We start from the raw sequence: 20,952 nt of genomic DNA, 5'->3' as shown, positions 1-20,952 counted from the left end.
ATTATGGATAATGTAATTCAAAACATTTGGTAGCAATCTTTACATACTAGTATATTATATTAATTTTCTTTTATCATATTTGGAAAAAAAAAATTGGTTACGATTATAATTGGATTAAAAAACCATTTTAACTCATCCCTTCAGAATTTCTAGCAAGACTTGTTGCTTTTCTGTTTTAATTTTAACATCTTATGAATAAAATATAGGCACGTCAAAATTTGTTCGACCATAAAGCATCATCTTGAATTGTTGTTTTGTCTATTTTAAGCACAACAAATTATTTTCGAATTTGAAATAGAAATATACTTATTTGATGACAATAATAACTATAACTAATAGTTGCTAAGGGATAATGTATTTTTAAATTATCTGAAAATATGAAAATAGGAGAAGAATAATTTTGTATTGTTTAAGAGAGGTGAAAATATTTGAGAAGAATGTTACATAGATTAACTATAAAAATAAAAAAAAATAAAGTATTCTAAAGATAACATTGACTAATTAAATCACCTGAAAATGAATGTTATGAAGTTTGGTAAAGGTAGTGGAGCTAGCTTGATGAAGGGATGTTGACCCAATCAACTTTGGTATTATGCTTATCCATTGTAATCTAAAATAAAACTTTACACATATACATCTGAAATTGTTTATATCATTGTATTTATTTAAAAATTAAATTTTATATCATTACACATATATTTATTTTAATATATTAGATAACTTAATGTTATTAAAAAATCATTATTTATATTACATTCACAATATCAATATATTTATGCAGTTATTTGTTAATTATCAAATTAAATATAATTCAATTAAATATTTGTAGTCCTAATTAACTTTTTTTTTTCTTAAAATCCAAATAATGTTTATTAAAAAACATTTTACAACTAATATTAATAACTATAAATAGCGAGTATAATATACTGGGCAATTTAGTTTAAATGATTGGAAATCATGATTTTAGAAACTATATTTCTATTTATACTAATTTATAATAATATGTATCATAATTTTAAGCGCATTTTTTAATTTCAAAGGTTCTCAACAAAAATTAAACAGAAACAGTCTGTCAAAATTATAAACAGATTCCCAAAATTATGTACAACCTCAAAACAATAACTAACCCATGCAGTTAAAATTCAGAAACAGAAATCAAGTTATTAATTAAAAATAAATAGTTATATAAATTAAATATTAAATTTCATCAGAGCATGAATTAATTTTTTTTGTCTATAATAATATATAATAAAAACTACATAAATTATTTTTCTGTTTTAATAAGACACTCAGTTACAGTAGGAAAAATAACTGGAGGTAATTATATTATTTTATACAATAAAAACATTGCATATATATATATATATATATATATATATATAAACTAGGATACTCTGCTATAAAATATAAGATTTGAATTTGGTCACACCATTTTTTCAATTTAATTTAACATATAGAAAAGGCAAATAATATGTGGGAACAGATTTTCAAAATTGTTCATAGATTGAAAACAAGAAGCTTTTACATATATAGAAACAAAAAATATAAACAAAAAATCAAATCAGATTAACAAACCTGAAATCAAACCTTATATCAAGAGAAAAATTTGGAAGAAAAAAAAAAGGAAGTGTTATAAATAATAAAGAGTTGAGGTTGGTTTTTCCACTGACATTCTCTGGTTTCACTGGGCAGCGTCATCTTCTCCACCCAAATGTTCAAGTTGGAATCTTTGGAGCGATTTCGAAGTTGGTATGGCTCTATATAAGTATTGTGCTGAATAAACACTTCTGGGTGGTGACGATGATAACCATGGAACCTAGAGTGATAGGGGATTACATAATGGGTCCTCCAATCGGGTCGGGTTCCTTTGCGGTGGTATGGCGTTCAAGGCACCGAGTTTCCGGTTTGGAAGTTGCGATTAAGGAGATTGACCAGAGACAACTCAGTCCTAAAGTCAAGGAACATCTCCTCAAAGAGATTTCTATCCTCAGCACCATCAAGCACCCCAACATCGTTAGACTCTTTGAGACAATTCAGGTAAGTTTTGATTTTTTTAGTTAGTTGACAATTATGAACAAACAAAGGATGAGTAGGATGAGTCTAATGGAAGAGTCAAGTTTCTGAAATGAAGTGACTCACTGTTGGGAGAGATGCTCACAATTTGTATGAGAGTATTTTGAATAGAATTATCTCTGCATAAAAAAACATTTTTTTGTCTGTAATGTTGTTGTTTGAAAGAACGTGGGATTTACTTGTGTTGGAGGTTTGTCTATATTTAGTTTTGCTCAATATGTATAATAGAACTGAGTTCAAAGGAGTTGGAATATTCTTGTTTTGAAAGAAGAATGAGTGTTTTTTTTTGTTGTTGTGGTTTAAGGCCAATGACAGGATTTACCTTGTTTTGGAGTATTGTGCTGGTGGGGACCTTGCTGCTTACATTCAGCGCCATGGCAAGGTTTCTGAAACGGTTGCACGCCATTTCATGAGGCAATTGGGTTAGTGAGTGCTTTTTCAATCATTTGGTCTTTTCTATACTGATTCTTTAGGGTGGACTATTTTTGCTGCTTGCTAATTCTTTTGTGACATATGTCACTATGGATTATTTCATTTTGCTTATTAATGTAGGTTTTTCCAATTTTTGTACTTTCTTAATGGTTATGTTTTTTTGCTTGTACTAAACTTGGTGACCTGTTTTATCATGCTATTCATTCAATGGTAAGCAATGGGTAAAATTCTAACCTTTATAATGTGGGTGTTCTTGTAGCTGCTGGGTTACAGGTGCTTCAGGAAAAGAACCTCATTCACAGAGATTTAAAACCCCCGGTATCTCACTGTATTTTGTGATGATATAGACTTTTCATTGTACTTACTAATATATGTTTGCTTTGGTGTATTTTAATTTATTGTCACTGTTAATTATTGCATTAGCTTGCTTGGAACTCTGTTATTTTTCCCTTTACCTGTGAGCTTTTATATTATTTTTACATAAAATCATCAATTTATCATACCTTCAAAGCTGTAGCGAAAAGTGCATAGTAAATAACAGACAGAGACGAGTACATGCAAGTAGAGAAGGGATTAATTTTGGAACTTGTGAAACCACTTAGTTTAGAAATCATACATTGGTATGCAATATGTTATAAATTATAAATCCATATAATTAACTACTTTTGAACTCATAATTGGTTTATGTATTATTGCACACATATTAACTCATTTGTCATGTCTTTACTTTTTTTCTCCTAAACATGCAGAATTTACTACTGGCATCTACTGCAGCCACACCAATTATGAAAATAGGAGATTTTGGTTTTGCAAGGTATGATGGTTTCTCGGATGTTAAACAATGGAAACAAAATTTTTCCCTCTGTTGCTGTTATAATCCGGGACGACCCACTACTTGCTTCTTTTTTTCCTTTTCTGATGTTTTATTTATTACTCATTTGGGAATATAGTTGATAGTTGTAGTCATTGAAAATTTGATTAACTTGACCCTAGGCCATCTTTATAAACAATGTATTTGCTTGTAGATGTTTTATAACATCTGTTTTAGTTTTATATGTAAAGTATTCAAACGTTTGTCATATTTGGTAATTGTTTTTCTTCAATCTGGTTGAAGCAATAAGGTAAAAAAGAAAAACATTAATTTCCGGATGTATCAATGTTCTAGGTCTCTCACACCCCAGAGTTTGGCTGATACACTATGTGGTTCACCTTATTACATGGCTCCAGAGATTATTGAGAATCAAAAGTACGATGCCAAGGTGACAATAGATAGAACTGGAAGCAAATTGTAATTGCTAACATCTGTTATTATTTTCTTCATTAAGATATGAATCATATTGTGGATGCAGGCTGATTTATGGAGTGTTGGAGCAATTTTGTATCAACTAGTGATTGGGAAGCCACCATTTGATGGAAATAGTCAATATCAGGTTTTGAGAAGGAACAATCAGTATTTCTTTTGGTAAATAGTGATGTGTCTTTCTTTTTTTCTTATCATAATTTTTTGTTACAGCTTTTCCAAAATATTTTGGCATCCACTGAACTGTACTTTCCGCCAGAGGCATTAAAAGAGCTACATTCTGATTGCTTGGATCTTTGCAGAAACCTTTTACGACAAAATCCAGGTATTCATTGTAACTTCATGTCATGGACATAGACATACATGTATTTTTAATAACAATAACAATTGGTTAGAGCTTATTCTAGAAATTTTTTAATGTTATGCTGTAATATGCAGATGAGAGATTAACTTTCAAGGCATTCTTCAACCACAATTTCCTTCAGAATTCCAGGTCTTTATTCTTCAATTTCCTCTTCCTTCTGTTCTTGTATCCTGTTGCATTTCTTTCAATCTCATAGCTATTTGCAGTGATTTCTTGTCATTCATAACTTACAGGTCTACCTTAGGAAAATTGACAGTTCATCAATCAGGTGGCTCTCTGTCCGAGATGTCTCCAGCTATTGCAAGTGGTAAGATGGGAAAGGCTGTTCATGCTGGTACTCATTTGTCAAACCCTGTATACTGTATTCTCATATTTGCATTTCTTTTCTTTCTTTTCAGTTTCTAATACTGGCTTTTGTATTCAGATTCCCGTTTAATGCAATCTGTAGAGAAAGACTATGTCCTTGTGAATTCCCATTTTGCATCACTGGAGGCTTTTTCTGACTACTTTGATGCATCTGTGCAAGATGATTCCTTATACGGTCTTTCTCTTACTGATTCAAAGATTGCTAATCCGGATATTGGAGTTCCAAAACAAACAACAAATCTGACATCTTCCTCCAGTAGAGGATTAGAGAATCTAGAAAGCAATAAACTTGAGGCATGTGTGGCATCATGTGAATTTACTGCTTTAAGGGAAGAGCATGAAAATTCCTCACTGCAACCTTCAAAGAGGTTAGAGTTGTTGCATGAGTATGTCAAGATCCTTAAAGAACTTTCGCAACAAAAGGTGAGTTTGTGTTCAGTAAACCAAAGGTCCACTACATTAATATTTTCATAGAGTAGTAAATGAAAAAAAAGATTGTTATTGACTTTTTTCTCTTGATCGCATGATCCCATATCTAACCATTGAATTCTATGTTGGTTCCTTTGAATTTGTTCAGTTCTATGTTCCATCACTACAGTCAATCTAAAATTTAATGGTTATCTGGTGCAGTATGATACAGGACTGTATCTAGAGTCACTTGCAGTTGAGTTGGTAATTCTGGCTATATGGAAGAAGGCTCTAGAAATTTGTAACTCTTGTGAGTTGCCTGAAAGCAGTTCAGCTAACGAATTCATATCTTCAGAACTGAAAATAAATTTTAGTGATCCTCCATCTGTCTCCATGTGGGCCAAACAAGAGTTTGTTCTTGCTGTTGATCGTGCTGAAAAACTATCATGTTGTGTTCAAAATATGGATGGTAGGTTTTCTTTATGTTTCTGAACCTAAAATCCTTTCATATCGTGTAAAGATATAATAATGTTAATGTTAACGTTAACTACCTACTCCCAAAAACATTGCAGGAGCTGCTGAGATGCCAGATGCAATGGAAATTATATTCCAGAACGCTCTCTCAATCGGCACAAGTGGTGCGGTATGTAACCCTAATATTCTTCTTCACTTTTAAATTTTCTTCCAAACTTGTAATCTTCCTCAAAGAGCATATGCACGTAAAAATGTGATCTTTATAAAATAATCAGCACTTCCCTGAGTAGGTAAATGAATTTTTTTTTTCTTTTTTGCCATTTTTTTTAGGTAGATGAATATATGGAGAACAGAGATAGGGCTAATGCATCTTACTCAAGAGCGATGCTGCTACTTTCATTTTTGGTGAGAGAAGCAGAGAACCTTCCACTGAACCCACCATTTTCACTCATTGCGACTAATAAAGAGAGAATCTTACAATACATTCACACATTACAGTCTCGTAAGAAATCTTCGTTGGAATCCTCTTCAAATAAGCCACTTTCACGTACATCAAAGTAGATGTATAACTAACTATCATGGCCTTGTAAAGGGACTTGCCTTTGTTGCATGGTTTTATGTATATAATGATAATTCTTTGACATGGGAATTTGTAAATATTGTATAGCTCATAGTTCTATACAATTTTGAAAACACTATTACCAATGAATTGAAATTTCTTGGGGAAAATTATATTTAGATTTCACTTCGAAAAATTTCCATCTTGCAAATCTGATGAACTAGTTTTAAAAATATTTCAAAAATATGATGAGCAGATTTTTTTAAAGAAAATTTTGTTTTATTAGTGTAATTAGTGTAATAAATCATGTCTAGCTTCTTTGTCTTTGTTCCACACAACAAACTTTCTATAATTGGTTTCTTAACGTACAAAATGCAAAAGGAAGAAATTGCTTGTAGAGGAAATGCAGCCAGCTTAGTAACCACAAGCAATTTAAATCTATTATTTTGATATCATAGATTTTCATTTCAACATAGAATTTGATGAAAAACTATTACGGAATATACTGATAAAAAGATAGAAAATTAAGATTGAGAATTTAGTAACATCTTTGAGGAGCAAACAAACTTCGAAGTCTAAAACGGAAAAAAGAAAATCACTTCAGTCACATTCAACGTAATGCATCTACCACATCGACATGCAAGCATTCTGAAAATATTATGGTTAAATCAGGACAGATTTTAAAGAAAATAGTTCATAGATAGAGATCAAAACAATTCAAGTAAAACGTGGAAAGTGGCTGAATGAAGAAGGATCATAAATTACTTAATGTTCAGGCTCAAACAATACTTAATGTTTCTTATCTAAAGTCTATTTAGCGGAGTTTTTAACAGCATTAACACCAGTCCAAGATAGTAAAAGAGCGTACACAGTAATTTAATATGGTACACACATCTACACGATAAGTTTCGTGAGCTGCAGAATTAGAAATAAACAATATAGGTACACCGTTGAGGGGATTAAGAAATGATATGCAAAAACCAAAGGTTGCCTTTATGTTATTGCATGCATGCATGTATCAAACCTCAAGTCGTAGTATCCCCTTCCAAACGTATTCTCTTACAACCTTTCTCTTCACCTTGATTGCTCGCTCCAACCCTATTTTCCTTGGCCTCCATGGAACATCTTTTGTAGGGTTTAAAGCCTGTTCGACGAGTCTTAAGCTTTCCTTGTCCGAGCCCTAAGGTTAACAGTCCCACGTTATTTTCTACAAATGGCGGGTTTTTCTGCATTGGTTTATAGTTAGAACTGCCTTTCTTGCCGTCAAGGTCTTCATTTCTGTCATCTATGGTTTGCTGGTTATCATTGGTGATGCCCATTTGGTCCTTATTCTTCAAAGCATGAGGAGGTGAAAAGCTTTGAGGCAACACCTCTCTGGAGAATAGAGCCTGAAAGGCTAGTTTCCCCTGAAAACAAGTAGCATGAGAAGAGTTGCAACATATAATAATATTGTGTTAAGATTTCATTAAGGTAACTGGGATACCTCTTCAGAGACCTCTTTCCAAGAATCGGTAAGGTTGCAAATGCTTCTACGACGATTACTAAACTCAATGGCTAAATGGCTAGCATCGGGTGTTTCAGGCTCTTCCTTCCCTTTCTCATCCTTCCCTAGTGCATCAGTTTCCACATCGCTGCTTGAGGCTGTGTTGGAACCACACGAGGAACGGTCAACCTGTTTTCGGCCCTTCGTTTTGTTGGAATCAAGGTGCTCAGAAATTGTTTCGTTCGTCTCATGAACGGTAGCCTTTGGTGAAGTATTTAACTTGGCATCTCCATTCTCAGAATCTGATGAAATGACAGCCAGTGATTTGGAAGCTGAATGTTGAGCTTGAGGAGCTTCCGAGTACTCTGGATGCATCATCTGATCTTGCAGAGGAGGATTTTGTAGAGTACTCTTTTCTTGTTCCGCCTTTAGAGATGGTGTTTCAGCAGTATTCATTGATGGGACTGCAGTCACAGATGCAGGAGGACAGCCAAAAGCAGTATGAAGAGGAGCACACAAAGGAAGCAGTCCATGAGCTGCCCACCACGCAGTTGCAGCAGCTACAGTAGCAGCTGCAATAGCTGCAACGCTTGGAGGGGAACCAATTTGTCTAGATGTGAAACCTCCTTGAGAGCACCTAGGAGAATCTGCTGAAGTCTCTGGATTTGCATAGGGCCAAAATGTAGCAGCGAAACTTGCTGCAGCATGGGCTGCTGGGTTTTGCAGCAAGGTAGAGACAATAAGATTAGAAAATGTGGAAGACATGTGAAGAAATGATTGGTAATCGTCCTGGTTGTGTTGTGTGAAGGGAGGATACGGAAGAAATGATTGATGAACAGAAGATCGTGCTGTGTTATTTTGACTTTCACTTGTGTTCGATGGAGCTGAATTGGTGAAAAGATTTGGCTGCCCATTAGCCCCTCCTATTGGCTGAAACATGCAGTCTTGAAACAGCATATCTTGTGATGGCTTTTGAGTACTTGTTCCAAGGTTCCCGTCAACAACGTGCACAGTTACATGTCTAGGGTAATTCTGATTGCCTTGCATCCCATCTGTTGTTAATGCACTATCGAGACCATCTGTTTTCTCATTTTGATCCAATTTCATTTGTAAAGCATCAGAATTCTCAAACGTGGAGTTTTTACTAGTGCCATTAGCCTGTTTTCCATCATTGATCTCCAAATTCCCATTTTCAAGTTCAACAGTCAGAAATGATTCAGTTTTTTCATCTCGAGTTATTACCTCTTTCACTGAAGTTGTAATCTCCTTGAATACGCATGAATTTCCCAACGGCACTGACATAGATATTGAACTCCTGTTTGCTGAAGATAGAGAAGAACATGGTACCTCCTGAATAACTGTAAATACTTTTGAGCAGTTGTCATCCTTATTTTCCTTTACTGTTGTTGGCCCCTCGTCTAAATCATATTTCTAATAGAATAAGGAAAAGGCTGAATTATGTTACTGACCAAGGAAGCTGAAAAAAAAATGTGTGAAATTGAAATCTATGTATAAAAAAAAAAATATTAACCTCCGGAAGTGGTTCTTTTTCCAAGTCCAGTGCTTGGTTGTCATGTGAAGATTCAACTAAATTGAGCTTTCCATCCTTTGCTCCACTATGTAATGTTGCGGTACCAATCCTAGTCTTCCGAGGATAAGGATTGCTTGGTTTTCTTTTGGGCCGTGGAGGGGGAATATCTATATCAAGAGCTTGCCCAATTGGAACACCCTTTACAAGGGCTTCTTTCTCCAACTGGAAGTAAAAGTCCAAATGGTATTCTCAGCAAGTGAAGTTTCATATAAACCATTAAAAGCACTTACTGGAGTATGATAGCGTTTGTTCTAAAGAATTGTCAAAATACTCTTTGGATAATAAAAATAGCTGTAACGCATCAATGTATTCAAGCACGGAAGCTTAGAGAGGAAAACATCCAGAAATATTGTTCAACTATGTTGAGGCAAAAAATCAGCTATGGATGTAATCAAGATGCATATGGGATTTGATGGGGCTGCAAACTGTTTCGCAATAGAATCCAAACATGTAGAAAGCTTTCGGCATTACAAAATCATAGCTCTATGAAAGTAGATGCTGATAGCAGTTCCCAAAATTTGCAGAAGCCAACAACACTGTTAACTTGTGCGCAAACAGAACTTGACAAGTTTAGTTTGAATACTAGCTTGTGATCTTAGGAACCTAAATCTTTCATTTTCACAGAAATTAATTTCCTATGTTCAAAATCAAAGTTCCTTTCTATTATGATGGTGGTTAGAACTCCCGAGGAATTAGAGCCTTGGTGATCCTTAAACCACTACAAAATATCAGCATCGGAAGTTGGAGATGGTGTCAAACCATCTATATACGAAATTTCTGTTTCAAATTCCAAGATAAACAAATAGTTCTACCTCTGGTTATTTAACTACAGTGGCCCTGGCTAATGAGACCAAAACCCAGTCCCAAGGGGTTGGTACAACCAATACGCTTCCTTCCCTTTTCATTCACTATTTGCTTTACGTTCATACTTAAAGTTCCCAATGTAATTTTCTTTTCCTTTGATGTTTAAATTTTTTTCTCAGGGATATATAATCTCTTTTCACTAATTTGTTTAGCAACTGGTGTATAGGATGATAATTGACACCAGATGTGAGTCCACTGCCCTCGAAAGTCCTCTAACTATTCTCATGCAAGCCTTGCCAAACGAGAAATTGTTATCAAAGCCTATATCCCACCTTGAGGTTGGACTTCATAGATGCCTAATCCTGTAAAATTAACGTTCCAGATGTCCTATCCCGAAGATATTATGGGCCTTTTAAGACTCATGATTCACATCAGATAGGTAATGGTCAGTTAGGTAATGGTCAAAGACAAGTATTCTTCATAAGTGATTTGAGTAATGCACACTTCTTCAGTTAGGCCTAGTTCATTATTCATAAAACAATCTAAATGCACTTTATTTATCTATTGTAAAGTATAAAAAAGAATAGGCTTGAATTGGCTAACGAAAGAGGCCGTGTGTTTCTCACGTAGCACAAAAATATGAATATTAATGGCCTCTCTTGTCACACTTAAACTGATCACTCTTGTTTTAAAGGCATTCGAAGATTTGAAGAAGTTTCACTGTTCGAATGAAATTTATAGATTTCAGATTAGGTACAATAATCTTTATTTATAGACATGTTATCGGGCCATTCAAATACCCATTTTTTCGGCATCAATCTGCTCTTCCCTTTCTTTAAAAGTGTGTGGGCATATTCCATTAATCTTTATATGCTTTAACATTTTTTCAGGGGGTAAAATCCTCTTTTTCCATATATCACTTCTGCACAAAAACATGTTTTATTCAGAAATGTTTCAGATTAGTCAGAGATCATTATCCATAGACGATAATAACCTTTTCCCTTCAGCTGTATAATGATCGAGTTAAATATGATGTCAAAGCTTGGTTTTGTTAATTCTTGAGCCTCACAAATAAGCATTCAAATTAAGCATTCTGGTCTTCTTTATCGGGATTGAGCTCATGTAAGAATTTGTACTAAACTCTGTTCAGTTCCATGTAAGTTCAGGCGTGAGTACTTGAATATAGGGGCACTTCAAACTGTTTATGCAAGCCCCTGCGCTCAATAGCACACATTTTGAGTTGTAGGGTGAACATTTTTTCTACTAGTCAGTCTAGTAGTCATAGCTTTGAGCAGTTTTATTCTTTGACACTAGCACAGTGAAATGTTCACTCAAAACAGCACAGTTAAATAAAAAAAAAAGGGGGGCTGGTTTGACCAAGATAATCAAATTGATTACCTGGCCAAACCAGCCCCCATACTGAAATGTGGAAATTCTTTTCCAAGGGAGAGCGATATAGAGCATTTACACATTTATTGTGCATCTTTGAACTAATAATAAGCAATCATATTTAGCTTTTAGCAATCAAATTATATAGACATTAAGCTCTTCTACAAATTAGCATGAGCAATATTAATATTCCAATAAATCGGATTACTTAGCTCTGAGATTGAAGACACTAATATAGAGGTCGTCTGGTCTTTCTGAATGACAACGCACAACAGCATCCCATAGCTAGAACTCCAGCCATCGAAGGATAACCTTTTCTAATTATATATAGATCAATATCACGACGTATAACCTAACAACCCTAATTTCATTAAAATCATCAAGCTCTTGAAGAATCCTTATTAATTTGGAAGGGAAATAATTGTTCTAGTAAATCTAATCTATGTGGCTGTTACTCCCATGATCCATAATTAAAAATCTACTCCACAATAAACATATCATATTCGAGTCACGTTCCAGTATCAATTTACTGTGTCACGAAACTTCCCAGTTCCCAAAACGGGTACTGCACTCTTGCCATGGTGATCAATCACCTGTGTATTTCCTCTAAAATGTGCTCCTGAAAATGAAAACCACCACTGTCTGCACCTATAGAAAGAAAATATCTGGTGAACTTCATATATAGAGACTTGAGTGACTCACAAAACTTCATCAAACAGATATATAGCTCTTGTCATCCACCTCAAAGTAAAAACAAAATTTTATCTGTTACACATTGCTTTCTAAAGAGCAACACTGATGTATTTGACACACACCAACCACCATCTTCCCCCCACCCTCAAATTTTTGCACTCACTAACCGTGTACTACCACTAAGCCACTTCCCTAAATATGGCTTGTCTAAACCTCTACACCATTTAGCTCTGGAATCTGCAATCTACATTGTGAATTTTGTAAGCAAATCTGGCAATATTTTATTGAACATAGTCCAGTGTTGAAGGCTCATCGCCTCTGAAAGGTATAGGGGAGGGTAACTATGCAGCCTTCCCCTTACATATATGCAAGCAGAATGCTTCTAAATTCAAGCCCATGACTAACTAGTCACTAATACCGTAGTGCAAGGCTCACCCTCTAAACATTTTACTAAAAGGGATTCTTTTCAATAAAGGCAAAGTTCCTACAATTACAAACAGTCTGAAAAAATTTTCCCATATGTTTCAGAGCTGAATTTGATCAAGGGTAATATACGTTTCTACAAGTAGGCAAATTGGCCAGAATATTTTTATCACAGTCTACCTTCCTTCAGTTCTGTTTCAATTCCACAAATGACCAATAGCTATTCAACCTCCAATTGATGGTATTGCAGGTTACCAAAAATTTTCAGGAAGCCCTAAAGATGCTAAGTGTGAGTCAATTGAAATATAGTTTACGTTCCAATGTTGGGTAAAACAAATCCATCCAAAGAAATAAAGTGAACACTAAACAGGAAAACACAAGAACCCTAAAGGCCTAATCCAACGAAATACCAAACTTAACTCTGTCTTGCCTTATGACTGAATCAAACTCTGCAAGTATTGGCAAGTGCTTGTAGGCTACGATGCTTCTTCACCACAACACAAGCATATGCCAGTTTTCTTTTGCCATTTTTCAGAAGCAGTTATCGCCAAAACTAAATTGTTAGGTTAAGGCACGTGAGTGACCTTTTGTTTTACATTTCTAATATGACCCTCACACAGGAACCTTTAAGGCATGAAGAACGGATAATGAACAAGTCCATATACCTTGTGACTATTTCTAAAGAAGAATGGAGTCGAAAAGGATCAAACTCCCAACCACGAGATTATAGAACCTCTAATGCCATGTTAAGAATCATGTCCAATGGCATCATGTATTCCATATAATCCACATCAGTTAGGTAATGGACCTCTCTTGTATTAAACTTATCTTTGAAACATGTCGAATTGTATGTAATCCATATATCCATATAATCAACCTTACCTAGCTATTCTTGTTCAAATGTGTCCTTTAGAGTAATGGTTCCACATACAGACCGCATTCTTCTCCACTAGGAAACTCTATAGTTCATTGTCTCTATATTGTTACCATGAAACTTGGCCATGACAGTCAAGTTAACCTACTACATGTATGTTTAGTAGCCAAAGATCAAACACAAAACTTTGGCCAAGACTTGATGATACTTTCTTTGGCTGAAATGACCTTTATCCAATTTTATTGTCCAAAACTGTCATTCACCTCGGGCCTTTACATTAACATAATGTAAAGAATGTTTTCCTTCGTAGTGATCTCACAAAGGAAGTTTACTTTCAGCAACTTTCACTAATGGGATTAAGAATATATTTAACCCTTGAAGCCTGAAGTTCGGACCATACAGAGACCCACCCAACTTTGTGCTTAAATTTAGCTTTTATTTAAAAAAATGATGGCCAACAAGAATCAAACTCTAGACTGCATGGTCATAGAAGTCCTGATACTATATCATGAACCCACTATCTCAATATCTTAAGTCTTATTGGTAGACAAATAATGATTTTATGTTACATCTCTAGCACACAATCTCAAAAATATTTTTTTCTTAATAAAACAAAGCACCAAGAACACAGACAATTTTTCCCAACCTCAGACAACAGCAGAAATGTGACTTTCAGTTTTTCCATACATACAGTGCTGTTAAAACATCAAGACAATACTCATTTCTCTTAAAATCTCACGTAACGTGTTGCACGTCATTAGGGGAGAAAGAGGCATTTTTTAAAATCCTTTCGTCCCAAAGATGTCAAATGCATAACATTTCCACCCTAACACCTTCCTATTTAGCTCAAATTCAGCTCAACCAGAATGGCCTGACCCAAAGTACTACCTAAGCAACAGAGGGACGAAATGATCAGCTTGTCAAAGTGCTACAGCTTTTCAGTGTTACAGATGAACCATTTGTTGATTTAGTATGAAATCATTCCTGAATGGCCTCCTCAATATAGGTGTAAGGAAAAAGCTATACCATACCAGTTAAGTATATCCGTTTGTAATCTGCCTTATTAGTTTTCCTCCTTCGCTTTTATATCAATGATTTCCTATTTTTTCCAAGTCGTTAAGATCTTATAAGATATTTTTTATCATTATTCATTACCTATGAGATTATAATATTTAATGGTTACATAAAATTGTTAAATAAATTAAGTAACATCATTTTATTTAATCATTGAAATATTGGTAACTCAAAAACAATGAATAATGATCAAATATCTGATAAGAGCTCAACTGGGAAAAAGATAAAAAAATCACTACTATATAAGCACAAGAGGAAAACCTGATACAGAGAAGGCCATTACAGAACAGAAAATAATGTTATAGAACACTACTTTCTTGGTGCAAGCTAAAGTATGCATCTGCTTGGGATCTATTTGGGATGGTTGCGAGATCAGGAAAAGCAGTTAATCATGACTATTGAGGATCTCTGTGTTTAAATAAATCCAGACTCTAGGAGGTGTTCTAGTGTCAATTTAGTTATGAATTTCTTCATTTAGGAGTTGTATTCGATTGGAGAGGAAGCGATGTGGTTGATAAAAAAAAGTGAGAAGGTACCCATTGACCTTTGTGAAAAACTTTTGTGCGTGGCTCCTGATTTGCACGGCAGTCTTTGTTCCTATATGCTCTGTATAGCAGAAGTGAAACACCAAGAGGGGAACAAGCCATGGAAGAAAGAAAAAGAAAGTTCCAGTCAAGATTAAATCAAATATGGAGATCGTTTCATGCCATTTTCACTAATCTTTAGAAAGGAAGAAGGAAGGAAGATATTGAGGCAAACATGATAAACAGACAATCACCTTCTATGCGCTGCCATGCTCGCCCGTGCAGTTTCAAAGCTTCTAAAAACCTATTATGCTCCTCCTCTGTCCATCGTTCCCTTTGCTTTGTGATTGTATACGGTTTTCTCGTCTACAAAACGCAGTTACGTACTCAGACCACAATACCAAGCTTTCACGTATATCAAAATAACTCTTACCTTTACAATTACTTCTTCTCCAGAGGAGTACGCGTCCATTACAGGACGTAAGCAGCTACCGCTGCTTCAGATCTTCCCTGACAAGGAGTGGATACAGGGAATACCGTCTTTCATTTTTTGTGACACGAAAAACAGTAGAGAGTAAAGCCGTTGTGGTGAAAGTGAGCTGACTCTGAAGAGGATATTGTGGTGGTACTACTGCAAAAGAAACAAAGCGAGAACAATAGAAAGAGATCCGTCTCTGTTTTGTAGCGGAATAAACATTCCAATTCACATGTCACACGTAAAATAAAACGAGATAGAAGATGAAGAAGAAAGAAAAATATTCATATTTCAGTATCACCCCAGGGGAGATAGAGAGAGCGAGTGAGACGCTTCTGCTCTAAATGAATAAAGGAAAATTTACTTAATCAGAATCCTCACCAAAACGAACTGGACAGCGCCAAAACCTTTCAAACGCGGAAAAGAGAGGGAAACTACAATTAGTATAAAAACAAAAAAAGTCATAACATCATCAATAACAACTATTTCTATTTTCACTTTCACAAATACTTTACTAATCACTGCAAATTTCGATTCCTCCTGTTTGGTTGCCGAGAAAAAATAATCACAAAGCAACTCAAAACCATCGAAATTCAGCTCAACAGCATCGCGCTGCGAGTACTGACAGCACCTGTTACATCCAAATCCAGATGAGGTAAATCTGTTCGCAGCAGTTCGGTTCAATTTTCTCGGAAACCAAACAGAACAAATAAAATAAACTAAAACAAAACAAAATACAAAAAGGAAAACGAATACCTTGGAACGAAACCATGTCATCGAAGAAGAACAAGAAGAAGGAGAAGAAGAAGAACCTCTGGCGTGAGCGATCATCACCGGACACTCGTCGGCGGGCTCATTTTCCGGCAATGGCGAACCGAATAGAGTTCAGATCGGAAACCGAAAAAGAGAAAAACGAAAATCGAAAGATAGCGTGATGAAAGTAATCAGAGGAAGAAGAGAGGTTTTGCTGGAAGGAAACCAGAACCGAAATTGCTACACGCACACTCACCCGAAAGTGTTTAAGCGCCAGGAGCAATCTCAGCCACTATAATTTTGTGTGGATTTATTATTTTCTTCCGAAAATTAACGACTCCTTATTTTTTTGAGACTGAGAAGACTCGGCTTATAGGAAAGCGACATGTGGCGAAAAACTACTGGTTCTTGGTGCTGATGCTTACCTTTGCACTTTTCCTAATTTTTTTCACTCTCTTTCTCTATTTATTTTCTCGGGGTTCAGCTTTTAATCTTTTCCCTCGCTCGAATCTCATCCACAAACTTCATGGCTGAGGTTTTAGGTCAGTAAAAGCGTCGCCAGCTTGTGATGGTGGGGCCCGGGGTGACGTGGCCAGGTCAACCGCTCGCACCCGGTCATCCGGTTGCACCACGCTTGGGCCACTTCGGCTTAGTGGTGGCATATTCGGCCAGCGTGGCACCTCACTTTACAGTGACCGGCACGTGGTGTTTTATTGGAGGAAGTTCCCCGTGCCTGTGGTGGACTCGTGCACGTATTTGTGAGGTGCACTGTGATCAGGTCCGAACCTGAATTTGTATCGTTCTTGCAGTGTTTTTCTTTTACAATTTGGAAAAAAACTCTCATCGTGTGGGTTAATTATCCTTTTCATCTCAAATGATGTTTTATATATTTTATATTGGGATATTTATTAAAAATGAAGCTCTATTTTTTTCTAAAAATATTACAAAAATAATATGAGTAAATCAATCAATATTATGTACAAATTAAGAACTAACAAATAGTAACTTTTGACATATTTCATCTTCATAATTTAAAAAAAAAAATACAAATGAAGTAGATGAAAAAAAAGTAAGTTTTAACACATGCCATCTTCAGAATTTTTTGAAAAAAAAAATTAAAAACAAAAAGAAAAGAAAACTAAAAGAGGGAAAATCAATAAAATATTACAATCAGGAAAAATCAAATTCAAATTTAAATGAAAATTAAGGGTTTCTCTTGGTTATAAAAATAGATATAATTGTAAATCTTTCGTATAAAGTTATTCTCTAAAGTAGGGAGAGTAAATTTTTCATATCCATTAAAGTTGTATTCAAACAACTTTATTGATATATAACTTAAAAAGGCTTTATGTACTTGGCAATGATATTTTTCTAATGATATTAAAAAAAGGTAAACAAAATAAATGTAGGATAACACCTTAATGCAAAGTCGAAGTTGGAATGCAAAATAATATAAATTTAACTTACGTGTAATTTTGAAAAAAAAAATGATAAACAAAGAAAGAAAAACTTAACCTATAGGCTTAATTAAGAACTTGGTCCATATATGTAGGTCTATAATTCATATTTTATCTTATACTATTTCTACTCAATTGAGTCTTTATGTTTTTTTATATAGAGTCAATATGATTTCTTAGATTAAATTGATGTTAACATTGTCTGAAAGGTGATCAAGTGTTGATTTAAACTCTCTTCTATCTTTTTTCGGTGACACAATCTCAACACTTGTAACACCCCAATTTGTAGTGTTATAGAGTACATGACCAACTCTATTACACGTGACTAAACTATATTAATAACTTGTATAAAACAAAAAACAAAAACTTTTCGTATATTTAAATATCAAATTGTTCAAAATTATACAAAAATTGGAACAACATTGTTTACAATAAACACACCCTTTTTTGCAATAGAAACTACAACAATAATACACCCAAAAGAAACCTCTCATAGACTCTCCTCACTCTTCTCACTCTTCATTGTTGTGCATCTTCACCTAAACTATATATGCTCCCATGATAAATAAAAGTCATCGAAGTTAAACACAAACACAACAAATAGTAATTTAACATAAAAGTAAACCAAAAATAGTCTCAAGTATATCATGCAACATTGATTCCACAATCTTCATTGTTGTGCATCTTCACCTAGACTATATATGCTCCCATGATAAATAAAAATCATTGAAGTCAAACACAACAAATAGTGAATTAACATAAAAGTAAACCAAAAATAGTCTCAAGTATATCATTCAACACTCATTCCACAATGTACATCAATATTCACGTCAAAGTAAACCAAATACAAGTTCAAAATGCACCTGTTGAAAGATGATCTTTGTCTAAATTGACCACTCTAAGAACCTAACATAAAAATTCAAACACTAGTCCAAGGACCCTGACAAACAAGCTCCAATTCATAACCTCTCAGTCCAGAGACATTCATCCGTTGACCTCAACACCCAAGAACCAAGTACCAAACACCAATTGATGTAATTCTTTGTCATGAGACATTTGTTCTTTGACTTCGACACTCCAAAGACCATCACAAGCAAACTTCAATTCATAAAATTCTTGGTCCAAAGACATTTGTCCTCTAATCTCAACACTCAAGAACCAAGTTTCAAACATCAGTCAACAACTTTTTCTATCTAGAGGCATATGCTCTCTAACTTTGACACTTCAAAACCCTCAAAGAAGACAATTCATAAACTTTTTTGCCTATAGGCATCCATTCTTTGGCTTAAACAGTCTAAAAACCTTTCACTCCACTAAGCTACCCATCAAGAGGGATTTTCTCAAGTCCACCCACTCGAGGGGCCCGTTCTAAATAGAGCCCAAGCAACACTTAAAAGATCCTAGCGTTACCAAACAACTTAGCTCTAAACATAACTCAAACAACTATCACTTGGAGTTGACTACCCACATGCATTCAACCAAAATTATAAACCCACACAACTCACATAAATACATAACAAAACTCGACACAACTCCCTATCAACTACTCAATGTACACTCCACTTGATCATTCCATCATCTCGTATGTTTTAAAAACATTTCATGTGTATTATCTAAAACTTATTATGTGCCACAACCCAATGCAAACTCCTTCATCTGAGTATTTACAATGAATGAAACTTACATAATGATATATTGTCTTGTGCTCTATACAGAGATTGAAACTCATGTGTCAACATATGGTAAAATTATGTAGCTAGTTTATTGTCTACCTAGTGAAACTTATACAAGTTGCCTCGTTTGACCAATACAAATTATATCGTCTGTCCAACACAATTTGTACCCTTGCCCCAACTATATCAATGTCATAACTATGTCCCTAAGTGATATCAACGAATCCAAGTGGCCGCCCTAGGGTCTTGAATCCACCTTCTCCAGCGAAGGCGATGATAGTATGGTCAAAGACAACGATCTTCTAATCATCATTATTCCCTCTCTAATTCTACAAATTTGTCTTACCAACGGTGGTAGCAATTGAAGCTCCAACAAGTCCATCTTATGGGAGTTCAACGCTACCCTCATGGGAGTTAAAAATGGTGCCAAGGTAGAAACACTCAAAGCTGGTAAAGGAGATGTTTATTGAGATAATAGAAATTTCACAAAAGAAAAGGCGGATGCTATATCAAATATGAGGGATTTCTTGTTAGCAGAGTAATGGTGGAAAATTCCAAAAGAAGAAGAGTTCGAGTATGAGAAAAGAATTTGGACTAACATGTGATTATCATTCAAATAATGTTAATATCAACTTAATGAAAGAGAGTACATTGACTCTATTTAAAAAAAAAAGAGACAAATTGAGTAAAAATTATATAGAAAAAAAATGAATCATAAAGCTAGATGAAAATGGTATTATGACTTATCTATATTATGCTATTTAAAGTTATCTACAAAGTATAATGTAACCGTAATATGTTGATAAAACCAATGTGTTAGTTGAATCTAAATTAACACAAGAACATAATAATGGAAATCTCTCAATAAGAAACACTAAATTCTATTAATTTAAAGTTGTGCTTTGAATGTAACAAGAGATCATAATATGGGTTATACTAAACATTCCTTAAAACAAAAATAATAAATTCCCACTTACCTTCCCACTATGCATTTATTTCTCATTAACCTTGATACTAGTCCATTAAGTCTAATTAATCACCACCATAACAGTAAGGAAAGTCTAACAATACTAAAACTGGCTTCAACAATCTTATTTCATCAAAATTAAAAAAAGGAAAAATCCCATTACTATTTCTTTTTTTTTTAGTTTGAATTTTTCATGTTATATTAGTCTTAAATGTTCCATTGAAGTATAATCTCCATAGTATAATTTTTTACTGTTAGAGTCTGATGGATATACATAGTAGAAATTTTCAGTAAATTAATCAAAAAGGTTTTTTAAAAAATGAATTTTGAAGTAAAAATCAACCGACTGTAACTTACTATAACGAATATCCTTGTAAAAAAAACTTTATAACTGCACATATAGTTTTTTTTTTTTTGTGTCTAATTTATTTTTGAGTCAAATTTCTTTATAATAAAGTCAATATCACTTTCTTTAGAAACGAAGTAACAACATTAAAAAACGTACAGAGAAGGAAAAGAACTTTAAGGTAAAGACTATATGTACCATAAAGAATGTAAGAAATGGGTAAAGGGCTTCACTCTTCTTCTCATGTCTACAAGAAAAGGAGGATACTAGTTTAAATGATTCATCAAAAACACAAAATAAAAATAAAAATAATTAATAATTTATTTTCTTTTACATTAGAAGCGAATAAAAGTGGCTATCAGTGGCAAACAGCGACAATTTCAAAAGGACACCACCAAAAGGAAAAACAAAACCAAAGGAATCTTACTCAAAAGTTACTTCATAGCCATT

General features: G+C 34.3%; 2 protein-coding genes across 17 annotated transcripts; one reads left to right on the top strand and one right to left on the bottom strand.

Annotated features, from left to right (window-relative positions):
• Window positions 1–1,658: 1,658 nt before the first annotated feature.
• LOC114165856 (Protein kinase superfamily protein) lies at window positions 1,659–16,885 on the top strand. 5 transcript variants are annotated; one of them, XM_085668097.1, is made up of 13 exons: window positions 1,659–2,037; window positions 2,378–2,495; window positions 2,765–2,823; window positions 3,255–3,319; window positions 3,671–3,764; window positions 3,855–3,935; window positions 4,019–4,130; window positions 4,244–4,298; window positions 4,376–4,503; window positions 4,594–4,958; window positions 5,166–5,412; window positions 5,516–5,586; window positions 16,602–16,885. In XM_085668097.1, the coding sequence occupies exons 1-13, from the start codon at window positions 1,801–1,803 to the stop codon at window positions 16,626–16,628; spliced, it is 1,659 nt and encodes a 552-aa protein (XP_085524223.1). In that variant the 5' UTR covers window positions 1,659–1,800; the 3' UTR covers window positions 16,629–16,885. The 5 variants fall into 5 exon arrangements, with proteins under 5 accessions (XP_085524223.1, XP_027906272.2, XP_027906270.2 ...); XM_028050471.2 differs by lacking the exon at window positions 16,602–16,885 and adding an exon at window positions 5,748–6,155 and having other exon boundaries at window positions 4,403–4,476; XM_028050469.2 differs by lacking the exon at window positions 16,602–16,885 and adding an exon at window positions 5,748–6,155 and having other exon boundaries at window positions 4,403–4,503.
• On the bottom strand, window positions 6,717–16,349 carry LOC114165708 (protein LATE ELONGATED HYPOCOTYL-like). Of its 12 annotated transcripts, none has more exons than XM_028050273.2 (9): window positions 16,063–16,348; window positions 15,817–15,937; window positions 15,688–15,713; window positions 15,265–15,462; window positions 15,086–15,197; window positions 14,852–14,913; window positions 8,991–9,212; window positions 7,460–8,890; window positions 6,717–7,382 (listed from the first exon to the last, which is right to left on the bottom strand). In XM_028050273.2, the coding sequence occupies exons 4-9, from the start codon at window positions 15,301–15,303 to the stop codon at window positions 7,002–7,004; spliced, it is 2,247 nt and encodes a 748-aa protein (XP_027906074.2). In that variant the 5' UTR covers window positions 15,304–15,462; window positions 15,688–15,713; window positions 15,817–15,937; window positions 16,063–16,348; the 3' UTR covers window positions 6,717–7,001. The 12 variants fall into 12 exon arrangements, with proteins under 12 accessions (XP_027906074.2, XP_027906076.2, XP_027906075.2 ...); XM_028050275.2 differs by having other exon boundaries at window positions 15,822–15,937; XM_028050274.2 differs by lacking the exon at window positions 15,817–15,937 and having other exon boundaries at window positions 16,063–16,349.
• Window positions 16,886–20,952: the final 4,067 nt, after the last annotated feature.

This window comes from Vigna unguiculata, chromosome 10 (genome assembly GCF_037176805.1).
Source record: "Vigna unguiculata cultivar grain cowpea cultivar isolate G323 ecotype 2 chromosome 10, ASM3717680v1, whole genome shotgun sequence".
Taxonomy (NCBI): Eukaryota; Viridiplantae; Streptophyta; class Magnoliopsida; order Fabales; family Fabaceae; genus Vigna; species Vigna unguiculata.
Note: the sequence above shows the minus strand (reverse complement) of the source record. Positions and strands in the feature narration are given on the sequence as shown.

Excerpts from the sequence above, each read along its gene's own strand:
- LOC114165708 (XM_028050274.2), bottom strand. The coding sequence starts at position 15,303 with ATGGACGCGTACTCCTCTGGAGAAGAAGTAATTGTAAAG. Across the intron at positions 15,198-15,264 it reads GAGAAGAAGTAATTGTAAAG|ACGAGAAAACCGTATACAAT; the intron begins GTAAGAGTTATT and ends TGCGTTTTGTAG. Across the intron at positions 8,891-8,990 it reads AAAAAGAACCACTTCCGGAG|AAATATGATTTAGACGAGGG; the intron begins GTTAATATTTTT and ends TTATTCTATTAG.
- LOC114165856 (XM_028050468.2), top strand. The coding sequence starts at position 1,801 with ATGATAACCATGGAACCTAGAGTGATAGGGGATTACATAATGGGTCCT. Across the intron at positions 3,320-3,670 it reads GGAGATTTTGGTTTTGCAAG|GTCTCTCACACCCCAGAGTT; the intron begins GTATGATGGTTT and ends TCAATGTTCTAG. Across the intron at positions 4,959-5,165 it reads AAGAACTTTCGCAACAAAAG|TATGATACAGGACTGTATCT; the intron begins GTGAGTTTGTGT and ends TATCTGGTGCAG.